General features: G+C 51.8%; 3 protein-coding genes across 18 annotated transcripts in view; 2 read left to right on the plus strand and 1 right to left on the minus strand.

Moving 5' to 3' along the window:
* Window positions 1-8,318, plus strand: part of ANAPC15 (anaphase promoting complex subunit 15) — a 57,951-nt gene extending 49,633 nt beyond the window's left edge. Inside the window, exons 1-6 of one of the 15 annotated variants that reach the window (XM_027580884.1) lie at window positions 4,919-4,937; window positions 5,019-5,091; window positions 6,504-6,633; window positions 7,312-7,371; window positions 7,699-7,836; window positions 7,975-8,318. In XM_027580884.1, coding sequence (XP_027436685.1) covers window positions 6,514-6,633; window positions 7,312-7,371; window positions 7,699-7,836; window positions 7,975-8,034 — 378 coding nt within the window. In that variant the 5' untranslated portion in view covers window positions 4,919-4,937; window positions 5,019-5,091; window positions 6,504-6,513 and the 3' untranslated portion in view covers window positions 8,035-8,318. Of the gene's footprint in view, window positions 1-4,918; window positions 4,938-4,979; window positions 5,092-5,425; window positions 5,639-5,670; window positions 5,773-6,288; window positions 6,367-6,503; window positions 6,634-7,311; window positions 7,372-7,698; window positions 7,837-7,974 lie in introns of those variants that run through there. The other 14 variants (XM_027580883.1, XM_027580881.1, XM_027580882.1 and 11 more) reach the window with 14 other exon arrangements.
* A 147-nt stretch (window positions 8,319-8,465) lies between these two features.
* Window positions 8,466-13,559, minus strand: LOC113915114 (transmembrane O-methyltransferase). Of its 2 annotated transcripts, XM_027580874.2 has the most exons (5): window positions 13,235-13,559; window positions 13,083-13,124; window positions 11,069-12,327; window positions 9,796-9,992; window positions 8,466-9,299 (listed from the first exon to the last, which is right to left on the minus strand). In XM_027580874.2, the coding sequence occupies exons 3-5, from the start codon at window positions 11,325-11,327 to the stop codon at window positions 8,979-8,981; spliced, it is 777 nt and encodes a 258-aa protein (XP_027436675.1). In that variant the 5' UTR covers window positions 11,328-12,327; window positions 13,083-13,124; window positions 13,235-13,559; the 3' UTR covers window positions 8,466-8,978. The 2 variants fall into 2 exon arrangements, with proteins under 2 accessions (XP_027436675.1, XP_027436674.1); XM_027580873.2 differs by having other exon boundaries at window positions 11,069-13,559.
* A 162-nt stretch (window positions 13,560-13,721) lies between these two features.
* Window positions 13,722-19,495, plus strand: LAMTOR1 (late endosomal/lysosomal adaptor, MAPK and MTOR activator 1). The gene is made up of 5 exons (XM_027580911.2): window positions 13,722-13,905; window positions 17,517-17,662; window positions 17,913-17,990; window positions 18,410-18,536; window positions 18,874-19,495. The coding sequence occupies exons 1-5, from the start codon at window positions 13,864-13,866 to the stop codon at window positions 18,964-18,966; spliced, it is 486 nt and encodes a 161-aa protein (XP_027436712.1). The 5' UTR covers window positions 13,722-13,863; the 3' UTR covers window positions 18,967-19,495.
* Window positions 19,496-19,615: the final 120 nt, after the last annotated feature.

Genomic DNA, 19,615 nt, shown 5'->3' on the forward strand with positions numbered 1-19,615 from the left:
CAGGCACAACCCACTGACTCAGTGGTCACAGGTGGAGGTCTCCTGTCTTCCTCTTTTCCTTGTGCCTTTAGCCCAGAGCCTCTCCTTGGACAATAATAACACTCTTGTTATCCAATCTCCTGTCCTCAGCTCCCCTAGGCCATGAGGTGTGAAGGATCCTTTCACACTTTAATGGTCAATTAAGGCCTTTATAATTAGTAGTCTAATCATCTCATTAGACCATATGGTCTTGATCATGGCACTCTGGGGAGATCATTGGATTATTATGGCAGCTGTGGCCTTTTGGGTTGGACACCACACACCACAGAGCGATATGCAAAAGCACAGAGCAGTATGAGACCCCACAAATGGTCCTTCTTTCTCAGACAGGGTTACCCATCTGAGGGAGGTGGTTTGTCAGCAAGTTACAGGTGAAAAAGGGCATTCCCCTCAGGAAACTGCACAGGCTTCATGCTATCCTGCCAGCCACACCAACTGTTTTGTGCCGGCCTCAGCCTATCAATAAGCAATGATGAGGTTGGACTGGCTCTTGTGGTTCTTATTTTAAGATGCCCTTCAGCGGTAACCATCAGGAGACTTTGAAGGAAAGGTTTATTACCTACAGAACCTGGACATTACACAGTAGGCCTGGGGCCACCCAGTGAGGGCATCGGTAGAGAGAGCATGTGGGCCTGGGGTTCTGCTTTTATTGGGGTCCACAGTAGGGGCCTAGGATTTTTTTTTTTAAGATTTTATTTATTTATTTGAGAGAGAGAGAGAGAAACAGCATGAGAGGGGAGAGGGTCAGAGGGAGAAGCAGGCTCCCCGCTGAGCGGGGAGCCCGATGTGGGACTCCATCCCAGGACTCTGGGATCATGACCTGAGCCGAAGGCAGTCGCTTAACCAACGGAGCCACCCAGGCGTGGGGCCTAGGATTTTGAGGGCTCAGTCTTTATCCGGTGAATTTAAAACTTAAGAGTAAGAATTTAGGGGCACCTGGGTGGATCAGTTGGTTGAGCAACCGACTCTTTTTTTTTTTTTTTTGACAGAGAGAGTGAGTACAAGCAGGGGGAGCTGCAGGCGGAGGGAGAAGCAGGCTCCCCTCTGAGCAGGGAGCCCGACAGGGGGCTCCATCCCAGAACCCTGGGATCATGATCCAAGCTGAAGGCAGACGCTTAACCGATTGAGCCACCCAGGTGCCCCGAGTGTTCGACTCTCGATTTCAGCTCTGGTCATGATCTCACAATCCTGAGATGGAGCCCTGTGTCAGGCTCGCACTCGGTGCGGAGTCTCCTTGTCCCTCTCCCTCTGCTCCTTCTCTCTCTCTCACTTTGTCTTAAATAAAAAAAAAAATAAATAAATAAATAAATAAAATCTTAAAAAAAAAAACAGAGTGAGATTTTAAAGTGAAAGAAGAGGGGCACCTGGGTGGCTTGGTCAGTTAAGTGTCTGCCTTTGGCTCAGGTCATGATCCCAGAGTCCTGCTCAGCGGGGAGTCTGCTTCTCCCTCTCCCTCTGTTCCTCCCCCTGCTTGTGCTCTTGGTCTTGCTCTCTCTCTCAAATAAATAAATAAAATCTTTAAAAAAAAATAAAGTGAGGGAAGAGAACAGACAAGTGGCCCAAATGATCAGTTATCAAAATCAGCCAAGATCCCCAAAATAAAGGAGCCTCAGGGGAGGGGAGGTGGCGTGGCTCTTGGTTTATTAAAGATAGCTATGGATTGGATGCCTCAGTAATCCAAGCTTAAGTCAGGCACTGACTTTACAAAAAAGAAAAGAAACCAACAGTCAGTTTATGTGGCCAGAGGGATGTGTCCCAAGCAGAGGGAACCTTAAGCCCGAAGGCTCTGGAGCGGGAATGTACTCAGTGCATTTCAGGAACAAGTAGCAAGGAGGTATTGTATTTGCATCACTCAGCTCTCGCCCTTCCCAGATCCTGGAGAATTCTCTGCCCAGAGCCACGGATTTTCCTCTCCAGCCTATGGGCTCTGTCTGGACTTATTTCTCACTGTTGAGAAATCATCCTACCTCTTGCTTTCGGCCCAGGGCTGGCTTGTGTAATACACAATGAAAGAGCAAGTAGTATCTCAGGACAGAAGGGCCAGGTCTGAGGAGTATCTTCCAGGAACTCACATTAGAGCTGGAGACATGTTTGGGATATTATGTTAGAGAAAACGGAAGCTGGGAGATGAGTGGAATCTGCCTGGGTCCCAGCAAGTCAGCAGTAGGGCCAAGGTAAGGCCCAGGATGCCTGACTTCCACCCTGTCCACTCCATCTCAGGACCACCAAAGCCCTTCCCATCTGAGTCCCCCTAACTTTCTTTCTCATCTCCCTTTCTCTATCCCCAGATACCTAGTTCTGCCCGAAAGGATTTTCACTATTCTTCAAACACATCATCATCACCTTTCAACTCCATGTCCTTGAAGGTAATAATGCCTTTTGTACATCACCTTCTCTCACTTGTGTACCAGGTAAACTCCTACTCATCCCTCAAGGCCTCTCAAATGTTTCCTTCCCTGGAACAATAGTCTAAACTCAGTTTCTCCAGAACCCATTCATCTCTCCTTCCTCTGTGCTCTTATAATACTCTCCACATATATTGATTTTAACATTTACTACCCTCTCCTATAATTGTCTATAATTGTTTTAGTCCTCATTGGATATATTTTTCTCTAGGACAGGGATTATTTCTGCTTCTGTCCCTAGGGCCTAGCATGGTATCTGGCATTTTCTTGGCAATCAATAAATGTTGACCAATAGTGGAACAAATGAAGGAAGATGAAGCAAATTTCTTAACCTCTCAGTCTTAGTTTTATTATCCTTGAAATGAAAGGAAGTTAAACACTAAGCAAGGTTAAATGATGGATAATGAATGTAAAACAAATATCACCATCATTGACTGAGTTGCCCAAGCCAAAAATAGGGAATCACAAAAAATTTCCACTTCTCCCATTCCCTTTTCCCCTCCCCCCAGCTAACCAGTCACCATGGCTTGTTGAACCTGGCTGCAGACCTTGGTAAGAAACTCTAGCTTACAGGGGAATTTCCATTAGGTCAGAAGCATGGGAGGCAAAGGGTGTTGGAGGTAGGAAGTCTATAAGGAAAAGAAGCAGGACAAGAGACTCATGGGTACATGGGCCACAAGAAGAACAGATAAGGGATCCAGGAGAAGGGAGAAATCAGGCTGAGTCCTGGCGACATAGAAACCACTCAAGTCTGTGTGCTCAAGAAATCCTGGTGGACTGGGGAAACAAATAGAAACAATAAAAAAAATTTGTACAGAACGATGCTGTAGTAGAGCACTGCCTCCTTCGGGATACCCCTTCTTTACTTGGCTTACAGGATATCACCCAGCTTGCCTGCTTTTCTACTTATATTTTCGGCCTTCCTCAGTCTGGTTTGCTGCTTCTCCTAGTTTCCTTAAATGCTGACTGTTGCAGGAAACTATTTTCCATCTACACTCACTTCTTTGATGACCTCATCTAGTCTCATGGCTTTAAATGCCATCTATGTACTGATAACTCCCAAATTGGTATCTCTAGTCTAGATCTCTCCCCTGACCTCAGACCTCCTGCTCCCCCCTCCTCCTGCCCTCTCACCATCTGTACTCCAATGAGCATTTCAAACTCCATACATCCAAAAATGAGCTCCAGATAGTTCCCCCCACAAAACAACATCTCCCTTGTCTTTCACATCTCAAGAAATAGCAACACTGGTCTTCCAGTTGTTCAGTCTTAAAAATTGGCTCCTTTCTTCCTCTGATACTCCACATCGAATCTGTCAGCATGCTCTCTTGTCCCTATCCTCTAAATATATTCAAAATTCATCCACTTCTCGTCCCCCACCTCTGGATTATTGTAATAGGCTCCCAGTTGGTCTCCCTGCTTCTGCCACTCTCCCTCCTGAATCTATTCCTCGTAGAATAGCCAGAGTAACTCTGTTAAAATGTAAATCAGATTGTGTGGATCCTCTGCTCAAAACCCTTCACAGGATTCTCAACATGGAGTAAAAGCTAAAGTCATTATTGTGACTTGCAAGGTTGTATTGTCTGGCTCCTGCTATCTCTCTGTCCGCCTCTCCTGCTCTCACCATAGTACTCGATGCTCCAGCCATTCTAGACCCTTTGCACTTGCTCCCTCTCTGAAATGCTCTTTCCTAAATATCAGAACAGTGGGGCCCCCCCCCAATCTTTTTCTTCAGACCTTTACTCAAGTTATCTTCCTAGTAAGGTCTTCCTTGCCCCCCCAAAATAAAACCTCTCCCCTCCCCGTTTCTCTGATTTATTTTTTCTCCTAGGTATTTACTGCAGTCTTAAAACTATATATTTTATCTATCTTTTTTTTTAAGATTTTATTTATTTATTTGACAGAGAGAGAGAGAGCACAAGTAGGCATAGAGGCAGGCAGAGGGAGAGGGAGAAGCAGGCTCCCCGCTGAGCAGGGAGCCTGACGCAGGGCTCGATCCTGGGAGCCTGGGATCATGACCTGAGCCGAAGGCAGCCACTTAACCAACTGAGCCACCCAGGCGCCCCTTATCTATCTTCTTTGTTGTTTATCTCTCCCATTAGAATGGAAGCTGCATGGAGATTTTTGGGCGGTCTGTTTTATTCACCATTGTATAACCACTACTTAGACTAGTAACAGGCATATAGTAAGGCACTCAGTAGGTATTTGTTGAATGAATGAAAACGGTGGACATTTTCAAGAGGCAAATTTTACTCTTTAATGTAGAAGCAGACGAATTTTCCTGGGACCCGGCAGGACAAGCAGTCCTAATACTAAAGGAGGTTGCTGCCAGCTATTTTTCAGCAGGGGTTGGCAGGCAGATCCTGGCTGGGGACGAAGGGGAGGGGTTAAATGGGCTGTTGGGGAGGGGCCAGGCTGGAGAAGCCGAAGAGCGGAGGCTCAAGGAAGGACCAATAGAGTAGGCAAATTTCCAACCTTAACGATGTGACTAAGGTGTGTAACGTCACATCCGGTGTGGTGGGCGGGAGCGGGAAACAAAAGGAGACCAAAGGCGCATGCGTTGGTGTTTCTCAGGTTCTGGCGGGCTCTTCCGCTCAGCCCGAGAGAAGTGCTTCCGGGTTGCCGCCGGCTGCCGCCTCCCGGCGCGGTAAGTACAGAAGCCAGGTTACGGCCGCTCTCTCCCTGCCCCTTCTCTTCTCCCTCCCCCGGAGAAACCCCGTGGCCCTGCCCCGGCTCCTCAGGACCTCCACGTTCAGACGCCTTTTAACATTAAAGAGCTCCAGCTCATTGGCCGCTTCCTCGAGGCTAAGCCCCACCCCGTCGCCCAAGATCCGTCACTCATTGGTGTTTCTTTCTGTCACCCAGCATTTCTTCCAGTTAATTGGCCCTATTCAGGCCCCGCTCCTTTCGCGATTAGCAACCCTGTAAGGGCAAATGCCTATTAGAATCCCGCCCCTGCATTCTTCGTGTTGGTCCAACCCCGCGGTCATTATCATAATAAGCAAAGAATGGGCGGTGGCTTTGAGGCGAGGGGTGGGCTTTCGGAACCTCAGTCTCTGGCCTCTCCTACTTAACGGGATTTGAGGATGGGTGCTGGTGTGCTGGTGACATTGGCCGGGAAGCCGAGGTTCACGGAAGGGCAGCGGCTGGCCCAAGATCGGTCACATGAATTTAGGGCAAAAGCAGAACTAGACGTATGTCCTTTTCTCCTGCTCATCTCCTCCAGTGCCTGGCCTCGACTTCTTCCCGGTGGGAATTCGATGCCCCAACTCACTTGTGATCTAGAGCCAGTCGTTGCCTGTCCCAGGGCCTCAAATTTTCCTGTGAGGTGAAAGGTTTTAATTCAGATTCTCCGGGACCTTTCTGGTCAGTCCCCTCAGCTGCTTAATCCGTGCCGAATTTACTTACTCTCTCACATGATAGTTCATTCAGCCTTCCATTTACTTACTTATCCATTTAGGCCTTTAGAATGTCTTTCTGAACCATAATGCACGTGGTACCCCACCCCCACCCCAGTCAGCTGTGGTTCATGAGAGAGGTGATGAGTGTCCTAAATTTCTCACACTGGGTAAGTATGGTACGGATCATCGTAGAGGGGCAAAAAGTAGGTCTTACTGTTTGGAGGAGGTAAAGATAGTGTCAGTGGAGCCCTGCTACCTCTAATTTTGTCTAATTTTGTAATGCCAGTCTGCATTCTGGATTCATAACTTTACATTTGGCTTCCATTCTCTTCCCTGCCTTGAACAGTTTAAACCACTTTACTTCTCCATATAGTAAATTAATTATCAGAATAACTATGAGGGCGTAGTATAATTGTTATTATTCCCCATTTTACAGATGAGGAAACTGAGGCTCAGAGAGGTTAAGTGACTTGGCCAAGGTCAAACAGCTAGTAAGTGGTGGAGCCAGGACTCAAACCCAGGTCTGTCTGATTCCCACAGAGAAGAGCGATTTCCCTGCTACCTTCTACTCCACCCCATCCCCAAATTAAACTGTAACCAAATAAAACCCCCAACCAAAGACATCTGACAGCTGGATTCACCTGGCCCTTTACCTCAGTCTAGGAGCCATGTCCACTTTGTTTCCCTCACTCTTCCCCCGTGTGACTGAGACACTGTGGTTTAATCTGGATCGACCCTGTGTGGAGGAGACAGAGCTGCAGCAGCAAGAACAACAGCATCAGGCCTGGGTGAGTAAGGACCTGGCATAGTGGTGGAGCCTCAGTCAGGGAGGAGCTTTTTGCCCTGGGCTGGGAACAATCAAGCTGGGAGGCAGGAGGCCTAGGTTCACATCTTTGTATGACCCTGATTTACTGTGGGCCCGTGGGACTTCTGGGCCAGACTGGAGCCTAGGCTCTTTTCCCTAAAGCATAGGAAATAGTTTTGACTTTATTGAGGACCTAGTAGATGTGATATTCTAGACTGATAGTCTCTCACTTCACCCTCACAGTAATCTTTTTTTTTTTTAAGATTTTATTTATTTATTTGAGAGATAGCACAAGAGGGAAGAGGGTCAGAGGGAGAAGCAGACTCCCTGCTGAGCAGGGAGCCCGATGCGGGACTCGATCCCGGGACTCCAGGATCATGACCTGAGCCGAAGGCAGTCGCTTAACCAGCTGAGCCACCCAGGCGCCCCACCCTCACGGTAATCTTATGAGGAAACCATGGCCCAGAGAGTTTATGTAGTTGGATCAAGTTTGTAAGTAAGTGGCAGATGACAAGAGATAAAGGGATTGTCTCTTTCTGGAAACTGGAAGGAAGCTTCTCCACATTTAAGGGGTCATCTTAGGGGCAGAATGGGCCAGTCCCATGTCCCTGACCTGTCCTGCTTGCACCCTGACCATGCTCTCCTCCCACTTTGGCCATAGCTCCAGAGCATCGCAGAGAAAGACAACAACCTGGTACCTATTGGCAAGCCGGCCTCGGAGGTGAGTTGTTCCAGCAGGTAGGGCTTGTGTGGAGCCCAGGTGGACCAAGGCTCTGCTCTACTTCTGAAAGTCCTGCCTCTGGTCCCAGAGCAGTTGTGTTCCTCAGCTCTGGGTGGAGGCTGTAAAGGGGGTGTAGAGTGGGTGGCCATTGGACCCAGCACTAAGGTCCTGCAGAACATGCATCAGCTTCCTAGACTCAAAGGGGCGGGGCAAGGTTGGGGAATGGAGGGTCATTCATTGTTCCCAGAGACTGGCTCCAAGTGGACCAGCCCTTGAACTGGTCCAGGCAGCCCTATAGAGCCTATAGGCTCTCCCCTGCCTCACCAGCACTATGATGATGAGGAAGAGGAGGATGAAGATGATGATGAAGATAGTGAAGAGGACTCAGAGGATGATGAGGACATGCAGGACATGGATGAGATGAATGACTACAATGAGTCACCTGATGACGGAGAGGTCAATGAGGTAGGCAGGGGTGTGGGGGAGGGCCCCTACCCCTGACCCAACTGGTGGCCAAGGGTTACAGAGACTCTGGTTCCAGACGGGCAGGATCTGGGACTGGGGCTGGCTGGGTGGCTGAGGCCCCGTCCCACCCACACCCAGCCTTCTCTCCAGGTGGACATGGAAGGCAACGAACAAGATCAGGACCAGTGGATGATCTAGGTAGACAAGGCAGGGTGGCCTCAGGGAAATTCCAGGCCAGCCGAACTTACCCTGCATCCCCTGCAGAACCAGCTGTTTGCCCCACTGCCTGAAAGCTCACCCTTGGGTATTTCTTCAGCTGCTGCCAGGAACTGGTCTCCTTGGCCCCTCCCAGGCCATCAGTTTGCCCTTGAGTCCCCAGGGCCTGAGCCCAACCCACCTTTCTGCCTAGTACTTCGCCCTTTGGTTGCCAGGTATAGTCTCTTTCTAACTCCCTTTAATAAAGACACAGGACTGATTTTTTCCCCCCCGTGTCTATTCCCTATTTGTTGGTGGGGCCCAGAGGAATCCAGCATCTTCTCTTGAGCTTTAGGGAGAGGGCATACAGGGGACTTAGGGCAAGCCTACCTGACCATGCGGTCCAGGGCTAAGGCAGGCCAGGGTGTCCCTGGCTCTGGGCCCAGGCTCCATCTCTGGCCCAGCTTATACTCATATATTCCTTCAGAGCCTCCCTGTTTCCTCTGATCCCACCTGGAACTGCATGGGCTGGGGAGGGCAGGCTTTCTGAGGCCCAGAGCTGGGACGCCCCTGGAGCTCTTCCAGCCAGCTTCCTTAGTGTTAAGAAAGCAGATTAAATCTCAGAGCAGCACAGGGACTCCTTTGGAGTCACCCAGAAAATCAGTGATAGAGTTGGGTTGGGAGCTCAGGACTCTTGCCTGTTAATCCATGACTCTTTTTGGAAGGAGAGGGGCCAGTGGGACCAAGCAATCTGACAGAACTTGATGCCTGAATCAGTGTGGAACAGGAGTAGGGCAAAGGTGGGAGGATAGCCTTCCCCCCCCCCGCCCCCCTCCCCCGAGCTCAGCATGTGTCAGGCCACAAGCAGTGGGGGGAGGGGATGTTCTGAGGTCCTTGCTTGGGGGGCGGGGTGGAGGGGTAGCAGTAAGTACCCCTGGGCCTGGACCTCAGCCAGGCCCTGCATAGGTGAGCTGGGCTATGCCGTCCTTGATGGCAGGGAAGTCTGGGAGGCCAGTGTGGTGGAGGCGGCAGCGGTAGCGGCCACAGTTCTTGGCATACTGCAGGAAGCGAGGTGCACCAGGGAAGAGCACGTGGTCAGCCAACACAGTGGCACCAGCTGGCAGCAGGGCATGGGCCTCCAGCAGCTGCAGGTCTCGCAGGTAACATCGGGGCCGGTGTGCCAGGAGCACCATGTCTGCCCAACTCAGCTGGTACTGGGTTTGTAGGCGTGGGATCACCTCCTCTGAGCTACTCACGATGAGCTCCACCTGTGGGAGTGGGAGGAGCTGGAGGTGAGGGTGGGAGGGACTGTTCTCCCACACTAAACTCCCGTAGGATCTGGCTTACTTTATGCCAAGTCCTGGCCTAGGTCCCCATGAGTATTCTCACATTTCCTCTGTCCTCAGAAAAACCCAAGAGGTCAGCATCAGTATTGTGATTTCCATTCTGCCAGCGATGAAGCTGAGATTCGGAGAATAAGTGCTTTGCCCAAGGTCATAAAGCTCACAAGACGTAGACAAGGTTTGGACCCAGATTTGCTGGACTCCAGAGACCTTCCTCTTAACTGCTCCTTTGTCATCCAGCAGCAAATACGAGCAAATGACTTGGAACAGAAGGGCAGGAGTTCATACATCACCAAGGGTCACAGTCCCCTATGTGGAGCTGCTGCCTTCTCCTAGGTGGGATTCCCTCACTGGGGGGCCTGGCTAGGGCAAGGCTGGGGGTGGAAGGGAAGAGACAAGGGTTGGGGAGGTGGGGGCTGACCGTGCGCTCGTCGAAGCCAGCCAGGCGGATGAGTTTTTCAGCTACTGCTGCCATGCGTGGGTCCCACTCCACGGTGAGAAGGCGGCCCCCGGGGGGCAGGGCACGGGCAATAAGCAATGTGGAGTACCCGCAGTGGGTGCCCAGCTCTAGCACGCAAGCAGGGGCCTTCTCCTCCACCAGCCGCATCAGGATCTGACCTGGGGGGAAGATGGCTGTTGCAGCAGACATGGGAAACAGATGCAGGGCCCCTGATAGAAAGGGATCTCAAATGCCCACCTGCCTCACTGCAACCCCCAACCAGCTGGGGTCTTCTCAGACTACAGTTCCAGCTGCCCCCACTGGTCCCCTTGCCCCTCCAGGCTTGCCTCCTTCATGCTCCTTTTCATACCAGCCAGTAGGCATCTTTCCAACAAACAGATCTGACCCTGTTGTTCCTTGGTTCCTATGATCCTCAAGGCCTTTGAGATTGAACTTGAGATCCTCAGCCTGACATTCGGGACCTTCTTGGACCCGATCCTATCCAAACTTTCCAGTTCTTCCCATCTGTAGCCTGTATCACAGCCCTCCCAAGCACTGTACCCAGAGTCAACCAAGTCAATGCTGGCTCATTCCATCATGCTGCATTAGCATATGTGACTGGCTTTGCCCCTCCCCATCCCTGTCTTTATCTGCTTGGCCAAGCTGGAAGCAGTTCTTCTAGGCTCTGTGTAAGTGTTGCTTTCTTCAGGAGGGCTCAAGCAGAAACAACTACCAGGCTTCTGAGAGACCTTCGCTAGAACTTCCAGTTTCATTCCCCCTTGTTTTATTCATTGAATATCTTTCTAACCTTGGAATTTAAAAAATTTCTTCAGACTCTAAAAGCAGGAGCCGGGACTCAGACAAAGCCAGGCAGCTGAATGGGATGTGGGAGCCTCCACGGTGTGGGGGAGAAATGCTTAGCACAGGTAATTAGAAAGTTATGGGTTATGTGCTGAGATGGTTGTCCCCTTTATATTATGTCCCCTTTGAGGCCAGCATTTGTGGCTGATTCATCTGTGTGGCCTCTGCCTCCTTTTCCCACCCAGCACCTAGTATAGGCCTAGCACAGAAGGGTGGCAATAAGTGTTTGCTAGATGAGTGAGTAACTTTGCCTAGCCCCCTCATTTGCAGAGGAGAGAAAGACCCAGATAGGATCAGGAACCTGCCCAATGCACCCAGTAGGCAGCGGCAGATCCCAGACCTTCCTTACCATCTTGGGGGTGCTTCCTGGAGCAGAAGGCTAAGGAACACTGACCTTTGACAGGCCCCATGTGGCCCAGGTACTCGCAGTGGCTGCTCCAGTGGTCCAGGGTGGTGAGGATGTGACTGGGGTCCCCAGGCAGGGCATGGGTGAGCACATAGCTGAAGGCCCGCTCCTCAGTCCGCAGCCCTGAAAGGCAGTCTCGGAGGCTCCGCAGCAAGACCATACGCACCAGCAGTCGGAAGTAGTGCCGGTATCGCACCAGCAGTGTCACCACCAGGGGCAGGAAGGCCAGTGCAATGGCGGGGGACATGGTCCCTACCAGGGCTCTGGGGTGAAGGGAGGCAGGGAGGGAAACCCACACCCACCATTGCTTGTCATTTGTATTCCTATATTTTACAAACCATAGCTCAGGAAGGCTGTCTTTTGTCCAGAGTCACACAGCAGAACTGGGATTTGAATCTGAATTGGTCCAATTTCAAGCCCATATACTTTCAAGTACTTCATGCTAGTGTGTGTTGTGCACCCACCCCCAAACCAACTCTTCCCACTTCTACCCCTTGGTCCTATCTTCACCTGGCTTCTTCCACCTGTTTCTCCTCATCTCTGTAGTCACCCCTTCTGGACTGCTTTCTGCAGACCTCCTCTGAGATATCCTCCACCCTCCCTACCCTCTGCCTTCTCTTCCCAGACCCGTTAGTGTGGAGCAAAAGAGCACAGCTTTGTAGTCAGAAACCCCTTCAGACCCTGTGTGCTGTCTCAGTAAAAGGGAATCAAAACACTCCAGAGGGTGTTAGGATGAGATTTCTTCCCATCCCTCCATCTGGTCTTCCCTGAGTGTGGGAGGAATCCTTGATTCTCTATCTCCTCTCCAGACCTGTCTCCCCTCCCCTGCATTCGCCTTTTCTGTTCTCAGAATTCCTTTTACGAGCATGTACAGACACAGCACACAGTCCCCCCACTCGAGCCTCTTCTTCCAGGCCCCCTTTGGGGGATAAGTGCCTTCTCCTCTCGAGTGCCCTGGACCATCCTCCCTTTCCTCCAGTTCTGCCCCTTGTGAGGCCCCTGGTGATGGGGACTAAAATTGAAAGTAAGAGTATATAAATGGATGTGAGTAGGTGAGTGATAGTGAGTTTGAACTGGTGTGCTTGGGAACCCACACTCAAGAGCCCTGCTTACCTGGGCTGGAGGCTCCTGCTTGGGGAAGATCAGAGCATAGGACAGGAGGGGGAGTCCTTGGGACCAGAGAACCCTGAGGCAGGCTGGACCTGCTCTCAATTATTGATGCAGAAGCTGCTGCTGTCACCTGAGACCTGCAGTTCAAGTTACTAGCTGCAGCAACAAGGTGGGGCTAACTCTTACCCTTCTCGAGTGCTGAAAAAATGTACAGAACTCCAGGGTCTTGATCTGAGGGGTAATAAGAGCTACTGGGTTTGCTGACCTCTCCTCTAACTCCTTGTAGCAGAACATGGGACATGGTGTGAGCCAAGGTGATGGGAGGCTGTAATTTACTCAGTTCAGACAACTGACATTTTGTCTAAGTAAATGCCAGGGTGTGGGTCGCAGAGGGGAGTCAGATCTTGTCCCCTTCCTCCAGGAACTCCAAGTTTGGAGGAAGAGACTGATCCAAAAATGGAGAATAAAACATAATGCAGTGCTCCATGGATACAGGGACTTTGGGCTGTTTTGTGAACTGCTATGTATCTAGACAGAACAGTATATGGCACATCAGACAGTAATTTTTGATTCGATAAATGAAGGAATCAACACGGGATAGGGATTAAGCACAGGGAACTGGACATGCCCAAACAATGGGATTGAAGATGGCAATCAGGAGAATACTGTTTGTAGTGAGGCTTGAAGGCAGAAGACAGACCTGGTGGGGAGACAGTGTAGGCCACATGAGGAAAGTCCAGGAGGTCAGTCGGGAAACTGCAAATATTTTCTTACGGTTGGTGAGGCATCACTACAATCCCTGCACCGCCACCACCATCACTACCAGCCCCCACGACCCAAATGCTGGAATGGGAGGCAGGTGAGAGGCTCTGCAAGATCTTGAATGACACACCTGGACCTGTGTTCAGCATCCAAGGGAAGATATGGGGTGGTTCTAAGAAAAGAGCATTGTGTGTTAGATTACTATGGTTGCTGTAAAAAGGCCAGCAAGATCGAAGAGAAATGCCTGAAGGCAAAGCCTGTGAGGTAGCCTGTATCTCTTACAGTTTTGAGCTCTGCTCCGCTTTGGTTTGTGTATGAATAAGGGCTTTTCTTCCAGTAAGTCTCCGATCCCCAGTCCAGGCTGAGAACTCCGTTGGGCGCCACACTCTATGTGTCCCCCGACTGGGGGCTGGGCACCTGGGTCCAACGCTTGTACATAGAGACTTGTGTGCTCTAGGAGTGTAGGGCCTCAGTCCCACTCGCCCCTCGCATAGCATTTAGGAGAGCAAATCATGATGGCATTTGGGATAAGTTCACTCACTGGCCCAGAAAGGTAGCCTGGCAGCCACGCGACCACAAACTACGAGAACCTCTGGAGCCGGTGAAAGAAGACTCACGCTCCAAGACTGGGCAGAGGCTTAAGTCATGTGATCTGCCCCGCCTTTTCATCACATCACGTGTCTCGCATTTTGTCAAGCGGGGTGACCCTTCCCATTGGTTGGTGATGATCACGCGGTGGAGACGGGGCCGGAAGTCGGGTTTGCGGCGGCCGCTGCGCGGCTCTGGGAAGGAATAGGCGGGGAGGCGGGTGGCTGCTTGCTGGATGCGGCCACGGGTCATGTGACCGGAAGGGCTCCCGACGGACGCCGTCCCTCCTCGGCGCGGCCTGAGTGCCCGGCCCGACCCCGGCCATGGGGTGCTGCTACAGCAGCGAGAACGAGGACTCGGACCAGGTGCGGCCGCGGCGGGCGAGGCTCGGGAATGAGGGTTGAGAGGCTGGGGCGTGGGGCCCAGAAGAAAACCTGCAGAAGAGCAGGAGCGGGAGTGCGGGGCTCGTATAGTACGGAGGCCGGGAGGGGACAGATTACAGAGGGGACGCCCGGCCAGGCTCCTATCCCTGTTAAAAGCCCCAGCTTTCTCTACAGTCTCCGCATTGGGGTGTAGGGGCAGCCGCTTGTCCCGCTTGCTCCCACCCCTTTCATCTTATCCCACCCTTAAACCTTTATAGCTTTCAGGGTCCTCACGCTAGGTCTCTGGGAAACTGCCTTCCCAGCTTCCTGTGCTTTTTCTGTGCTTGTATGAGCGGGCTTTGTGAATCCATTCTAGAGACGGGTAAGCTGAGGCTCAGAGTTCGTTTGTCCTGACATGAATCAGGAGTTTGTGTATGCTCTCAGTCCCTGGGGTTGGAGAGGGAAGGTCACTGCTGGTTTGGGGTCAGAGAAGGCCTCTGGAAGTAGATGGCATTTGAGTTGACCAGTGAAGAATTTAATAGAGACAGTGAGGACATCGAGACATGTGGGAAGTTGTTTGGGAAGCTACAAAGTGGGTTTCCGCCCTGGGTGGATTGGATTAGAGAGACGGGATGGGGAGCTCCGTTTGGCCTGCCTCAGTGCAGTTTTTGCTTGGGGCCTGAAGGTTCCTTCAGCTAGAGAGGGTGCCTGTCCTGGGAATTTGACTGTAGATCTGATCCCTTTGCACAGGGGATTAGGCTGAGAAACCTGTGCGGTTTTACATTCTCCCTCTTCCTCTTGGTGCATTCTCACTTCTCCCCACACCTTAAAGCCTGCCCTACCTGCTTGATCTTTTAAGAGTGGGGAGACCTTCCTGAGGATGAAGTCTCAAGCTCTTGGCCACTCACCTTTTTTATTGTCTGTAAGCCTGGATTCTACATTTCAACACATTCTAGAAACGGACATGATAGAAAGACTTCAGCAAGTAGCTCAGAGTCTGGTGGGGAAGATGGTAACAGAAATGGATTTTGTTACTGGTATTCGGGAAGTAGGTCTTTCCCCAGTGACTCACATGAACCTATTTTAGGTTAAGGACTTAAGGTTAGGAAAATGTCATTTGTATGAGAGGCATGAGTGGCTCCTGGGCCTCATTAATTTCCCACTCAGTGAACACATACTTTTATTTCCTATGCCTTATGTTAGGCATGCCTCATGCCCACTACCCCTCACTTCATCCCAGCCTCGTAGAGGACACAGTATGCCTGCCTACTGGGAAAACTGTGGCATAGTGGGAGATTGTCCCCTAAAGAGTAATACAGACTCTTGCAGGGAATGAATCAAGAAGGGTTAGTGTCTTCTAAGAAAGGATACCAGCTTCTAGTTGGGAGAACTGGGCTTGCTGCTTTCCTGAATTTCACCTTCTTGACAGGCTCTCACTTCTGTATTTAACCCCCAGAACGGTGCTCGATCAGTGCTGGGTGATTTAAGGCTTCGTGTGGCAAAAGTCTATTCCATACCCTTCACTATCTCAGAGTCCCTCTCTCAGCTAGCTGTTGGACAGGCCGCTTTCCCATTCTCATCTCTGCTCCTTTATTTTAATAAAAAAATGTATGATGCATTTTTCAAAGGCCTTTATAGTTCTTTCATTTGGTTTTTGCCAAGCGTTTGTCATATAGGTACAGGTTATGTATTTAAAGGCAAGAAAAAGGGGCGCCTGGGTGGCTCAGTCGTTAAGCGTCTGCCTTCAGCTCAGGTCATGATCCCAGGGTCCTCGGATCAAGCCCCACATCGGGCTCCCTGCTCCTCAGGAAGCCTGCTTCTCCCTCCCACTCCCCCTGCTTGTGTTCCCTCTCTCTCTGTGTCTCTCTCTGTCAAATAAATAAAATCTTAAATAAAGGCAAGAAAAAGTTTAGAAAGACTAAGTGATTTAACCAAGGATACAGAGCTGAGTAGTGCCATAGCCATGGTGTCTTGATACCAAGCCATGTGCTTTATCCATTGGGCCAAGCTGTCTCTTTTAGCTGTGCCCATAGACCAGGTGGGTATTCATGGGCAGGCCACATATATGTGTTTGTGCTAGGGTAAACAGTGGAATCCTGACTCTTGGTTTGACACTGACTCAGGGACAGACCTTGGTGTGAAAAACCTCCTCCATGCTGCACTTGGCCTTTTGGGGGTGGGGTGATGTTATTTGTCCACTCTGATGGGGGTAGCCTGGCCTCTTCTGGGAGTGTAGGTCTCAGGAAAACAACGTTGTTCTTGAAGAACCCCTGATGGGGGGAAAACTACCCAGTCCTGCAGGAAGATCTGTCTCAAGTAGGGTTGGGGGAAGGATGACACACAGGAATCAAACTCAGGGTTCATTTTGAAGCTAGCTTTCCTTTGAGATAGTTTGATCTTTGGCAAATATTTTGTCTTTCTAGCCCTTTAATATTTAGCCTGTGTTTTAAGGAGGAGGGGTTGTGTCGAGGAGTTGGGAGGTGATAGGGTAGAATCCCACAGCTTCTGTCTCATGCTTTTGGGAACTGGGGACACTTGGGCAACCTAGGGTTGAGAAGGAAGAGTATTGTGAAAAGGGCCTGCCCTAGGGTGGGGCAGGCGGGCAGGAGGAAGTGGCCCTCTGTAAGGAGCGTTGTGGAGTTGTGGCCAGGGGAGCTGGGAGTCCGCAGTGGGAAGGTCTGTGGTAGGAACTGAAAGTGGGCTGGAGTGGAGCACTGGTGGTCTGGCACTGAGGGTTTGTGAGTCAGCATTAGGCAGGATGGCCCCCTTGTCCTTGGCTTTGTCCTGGGCACCCTTGCTCTTTACGGCTTGGATAGATACCCAGCAGGTCAGCTTATCCAATTTGTAGCTGACACAAAGCCAGCAGGGATTTGCAGCGGATGGGCTCAAGGCAGGGTCGTATCCAGAGATTGCAGTAGATTAGAACGAGGAGAAAACCACACAGAAATGTGAGGAACCAGGGAGACTTGGTCTGGCCCCAGGTTAGTTCTGGGAGTTGTAATTATCAGTGTTGGCTAGCAGTAACAGGACTACTGAAAATTAGCAAAACCACACTACTAGAGGTGTGGTGGCATGGCAAGGGAGGGAGCAGCTCCATGTCAGCTCAGGTTTCACCAGGTGCATCAGGTTTGGTTCTGGGAGTTGTATACAAAGAGAGCATCAGAGGAGAGTGAACACTTGAGAGTAGAAGGGACCTGCCCTCAAGAAGGGGGCACACTGGGACTGTGTGACCCAGAGGCTGGGACTCCTGCCCTGACATTATACAAGGAATAGAATTGTTTGGGGGATCAGGAGTGCCATTCTTAGGCTCCTGACCTGCATCAGGTGCTAGACTGTTTTCTGAAGCTCTAGAGCTGTTACTGAATACATGCTTTGTGCCTCTGTCCATCCTTTCAGGGCCTCTAGGACTGCTTGGTTCCACTTTGATTCATCCCAGACCACCAACTCAGCTGAGCTCCCAAGGGCAGGCAGGACTGAGCCTTAGCTGACATTCTACACACTTAGGCACTTAGGGTATTTTTTGGTGCTTAAAGGTCAGAGCTGGGCTGAGAGAAGAGCCCAGGAAAGGCAGCTAAAGGCTCCAGAGCTGACTTCTCCCCTATGGCCTCTCCTAGGACCGAGAGGAACGGAAGCTGCTGCTGGACCCTAGCAGCCCCCCTACCAAAGCCCTCAATGGAGCTGAGCCCAACTACCACAGCCTGCCTCCCACTCGCACAGATGAGCAGGCCCTGCTCTCCTCCATCCTTGCTAAGACAGCCAGGTGAGCACCAAAGGACCAAGCCTGGGCAGAGCTTCTCCATCGATGTTAAAGGATGGGATAGAGGGGCTGGGCCCAGGACATGGGGGATGGGACAAGGTCAGTGGCTAGAGGTGCCTCTGGGCCCAGCCCTGCTCCAGTGGGCAGGCAGGGACACTGGGGTCAGATAGCCCCGGGGTTGGCACTTGGCAGCGAATCCTGCGTGTCCCTCTTGAAGCACCTGTCATGTTCTCTCTGCCTCTTCTCCCCAAAGCAACATCATTGATGTGTCTGCCGCGGACTCCCAGGGCATGGAGCAGCATGAGTACATGGACCGGGCAAGGCAGTACAGGTGAGACCTGGCCAGCTTCGGACACACATGCACACGCGCGCGCGCGCACACACACACACACACACACACACGCACCCCACCCCGGTCGGGCTCCTTGGGCTCCTCCCTGCCCCTCCATCCCTTATCCAGCTTTGGAGCCTGAGCCCCAGTCCACGCTTCTTGTTTGGGTGCAGCCCAGGAGACTGATAACAAATCTCTCTGGTACCGCAGCAGATGTTCATGTCAGCCCTGTTTGCCCCGTGGCCCTCAAGGGTGCGGAGGCCAAGGGAGGTGGGCCTGGAGCGAGTTTGTGGTGAGCGGAGGTGCTTGTCACCCTGCTTCTCTGGCCTGAGGGAGCGAGGCATGCCTGGGCTGGGCAGGGCAGGGCAGACCAGGGCAGACCGGCCTGACCGCCCACCCCCCTCCATCCTCTTGGCCAGCACCCGCTTGGCTGTGCTGAGCAGCAGCCTGACCCACTGGAAGAAGCTGCCGCCGCTGCCATCTCTCACCAGCCAGCCCCACCAAGTGCTGGCCAGCGAGCCCATCCCCTTCTCCGACCTGCAGCAGGTGAGCCGCCCCTGCCTACCCTTCCCTCACCGCCCAGGCTGTGGCAGAGGGTTCACCCTCTCCGTCTCAGAGGCGGTAGGGAAGTGGAGTTAGGGAGCCTGGTAGCTCGTGTACCCCACTCACCCTCACCTCTCGTACTTTGTATCTTCTTCTTTCCACCTTTATTTTCTCCCTCCCCTTTGTTCTTTGCCGTCTTTCCCATCCCTGCCTTTCTCTTTGGCTCCCTGTCCCTCACCATCCCCTCCTCTCTCGCCACCCAATCCCCCTCCCCGGCTTTCTGGATCTCCCTTCTCACTGCCTCTCTCCGTTCCTCTTGTCCCTGGCCCCTCTGTCTCAGGTCTCCAGGATAGCTGCTTATGCCTACAGTGCACTTTCTCAGATCCGAGTGGACGCAAAAGAGGAGCTGGTTGTACAGTTTGGGATCCCATGAAGAGAGGGATCCTTGGACAGCTCTTCTCTTCACCCCGTCTCCACCCTGCCTCCCCTGGCCCCCAGCCTCACTGCGGCTCACACAGTACCCTAACCTGCTACTAATCACAGAGAAGAGTGTGGAGGAGGAGAAGAGTGAGGCTGGAAGCCTCAGCAAGTGAGGACGGAGCAAGGGAGGGCAGAACCATTTGGGACTGGTGTTCATAGCCCTGGCCAGGGATGAGGTGGGGATTGAAAGGTTAGGGCCTAGTAGGTCTTCACCGTCACTGGGAAGTTGGAGGTACCACTGTGAGGGTGATCCCTAGGGGGCCTGTGGGGGCCCCCTTCCCACCCTTTCTCTTGGCCTCACTCCTGTCTCCTTCTCCCTGACTTGGTGCTCACATGCACCTCACTAGGGTTTGTGACCAGGGTCTGGACGAGCTTGAATTTGAATGAATTGAGTTTGTATTTCTAGCACCCTGGGTTTTTACATGTTTGGGGTTTTGGGGTTTTGTTTTGGTTTGTCGCCCTCGATAAAGGAAGTGTATTCATCTGTGTGCTGGTTGCAGCCCCTCTGTCCTGCCCACCACCCTAGTACTACTTCTGGTCTGTGAGCAGTGAGATGGGTGAGGGGGAGGAGCACGTCTTCCAGGGGCACTGAGAGGAATCTG

Source organism: Zalophus californianus, chromosome 11 (assembly GCF_009762305.2).
Source record: "Zalophus californianus isolate mZalCal1 chromosome 11, mZalCal1.pri.v2, whole genome shotgun sequence".
Classification (NCBI taxonomy): Eukaryota; Metazoa; Chordata; class Mammalia; order Carnivora; family Otariidae; genus Zalophus; species Zalophus californianus.

Bases quoted from the DNA above. Each gene is read 5' to 3' on its own strand.
- LOC113915114 (XM_027580874.2), bottom strand. From the start codon at position 11,327: ATGTCCCCCGCCATTGCACTGGCCTTCCTGCCCCTGGTGGTGACACTG. The intron at 9,993-11,068 runs GTCAGTGTTCCT...TCTTCCCCCCAG, and splicing joins CCACATGGGGCCTGTCAAAG to GTCAGATCCTGATGCGGCTG. The intron at 9,300-9,795 runs GTCAGCCCCCAC...CCACTCCCACAG, and splicing joins CTGGCTTCGACGAGCGCACG to GTGGAGCTCATCGTGAGTAG.
- LAMTOR1 (XM_027580911.2), top strand. From the start codon at position 13,864: ATGGGGTGCTGCTACAGCAGCGAGAACGAGGACTCGGACCAG. The intron at 17,663-17,912 runs GTGAGCACCAAA...TTCTCCCCAAAG, and splicing joins ATCCTTGCTAAGACAGCCAG to CAACATCATTGATGTGTCTG. The intron at 18,537-18,873 runs GTGAGCCGCCCC...CCTCTGTCTCAG, and splicing joins CCTTCTCCGACCTGCAGCAG to GTCTCCAGGATAGCTGCTTA.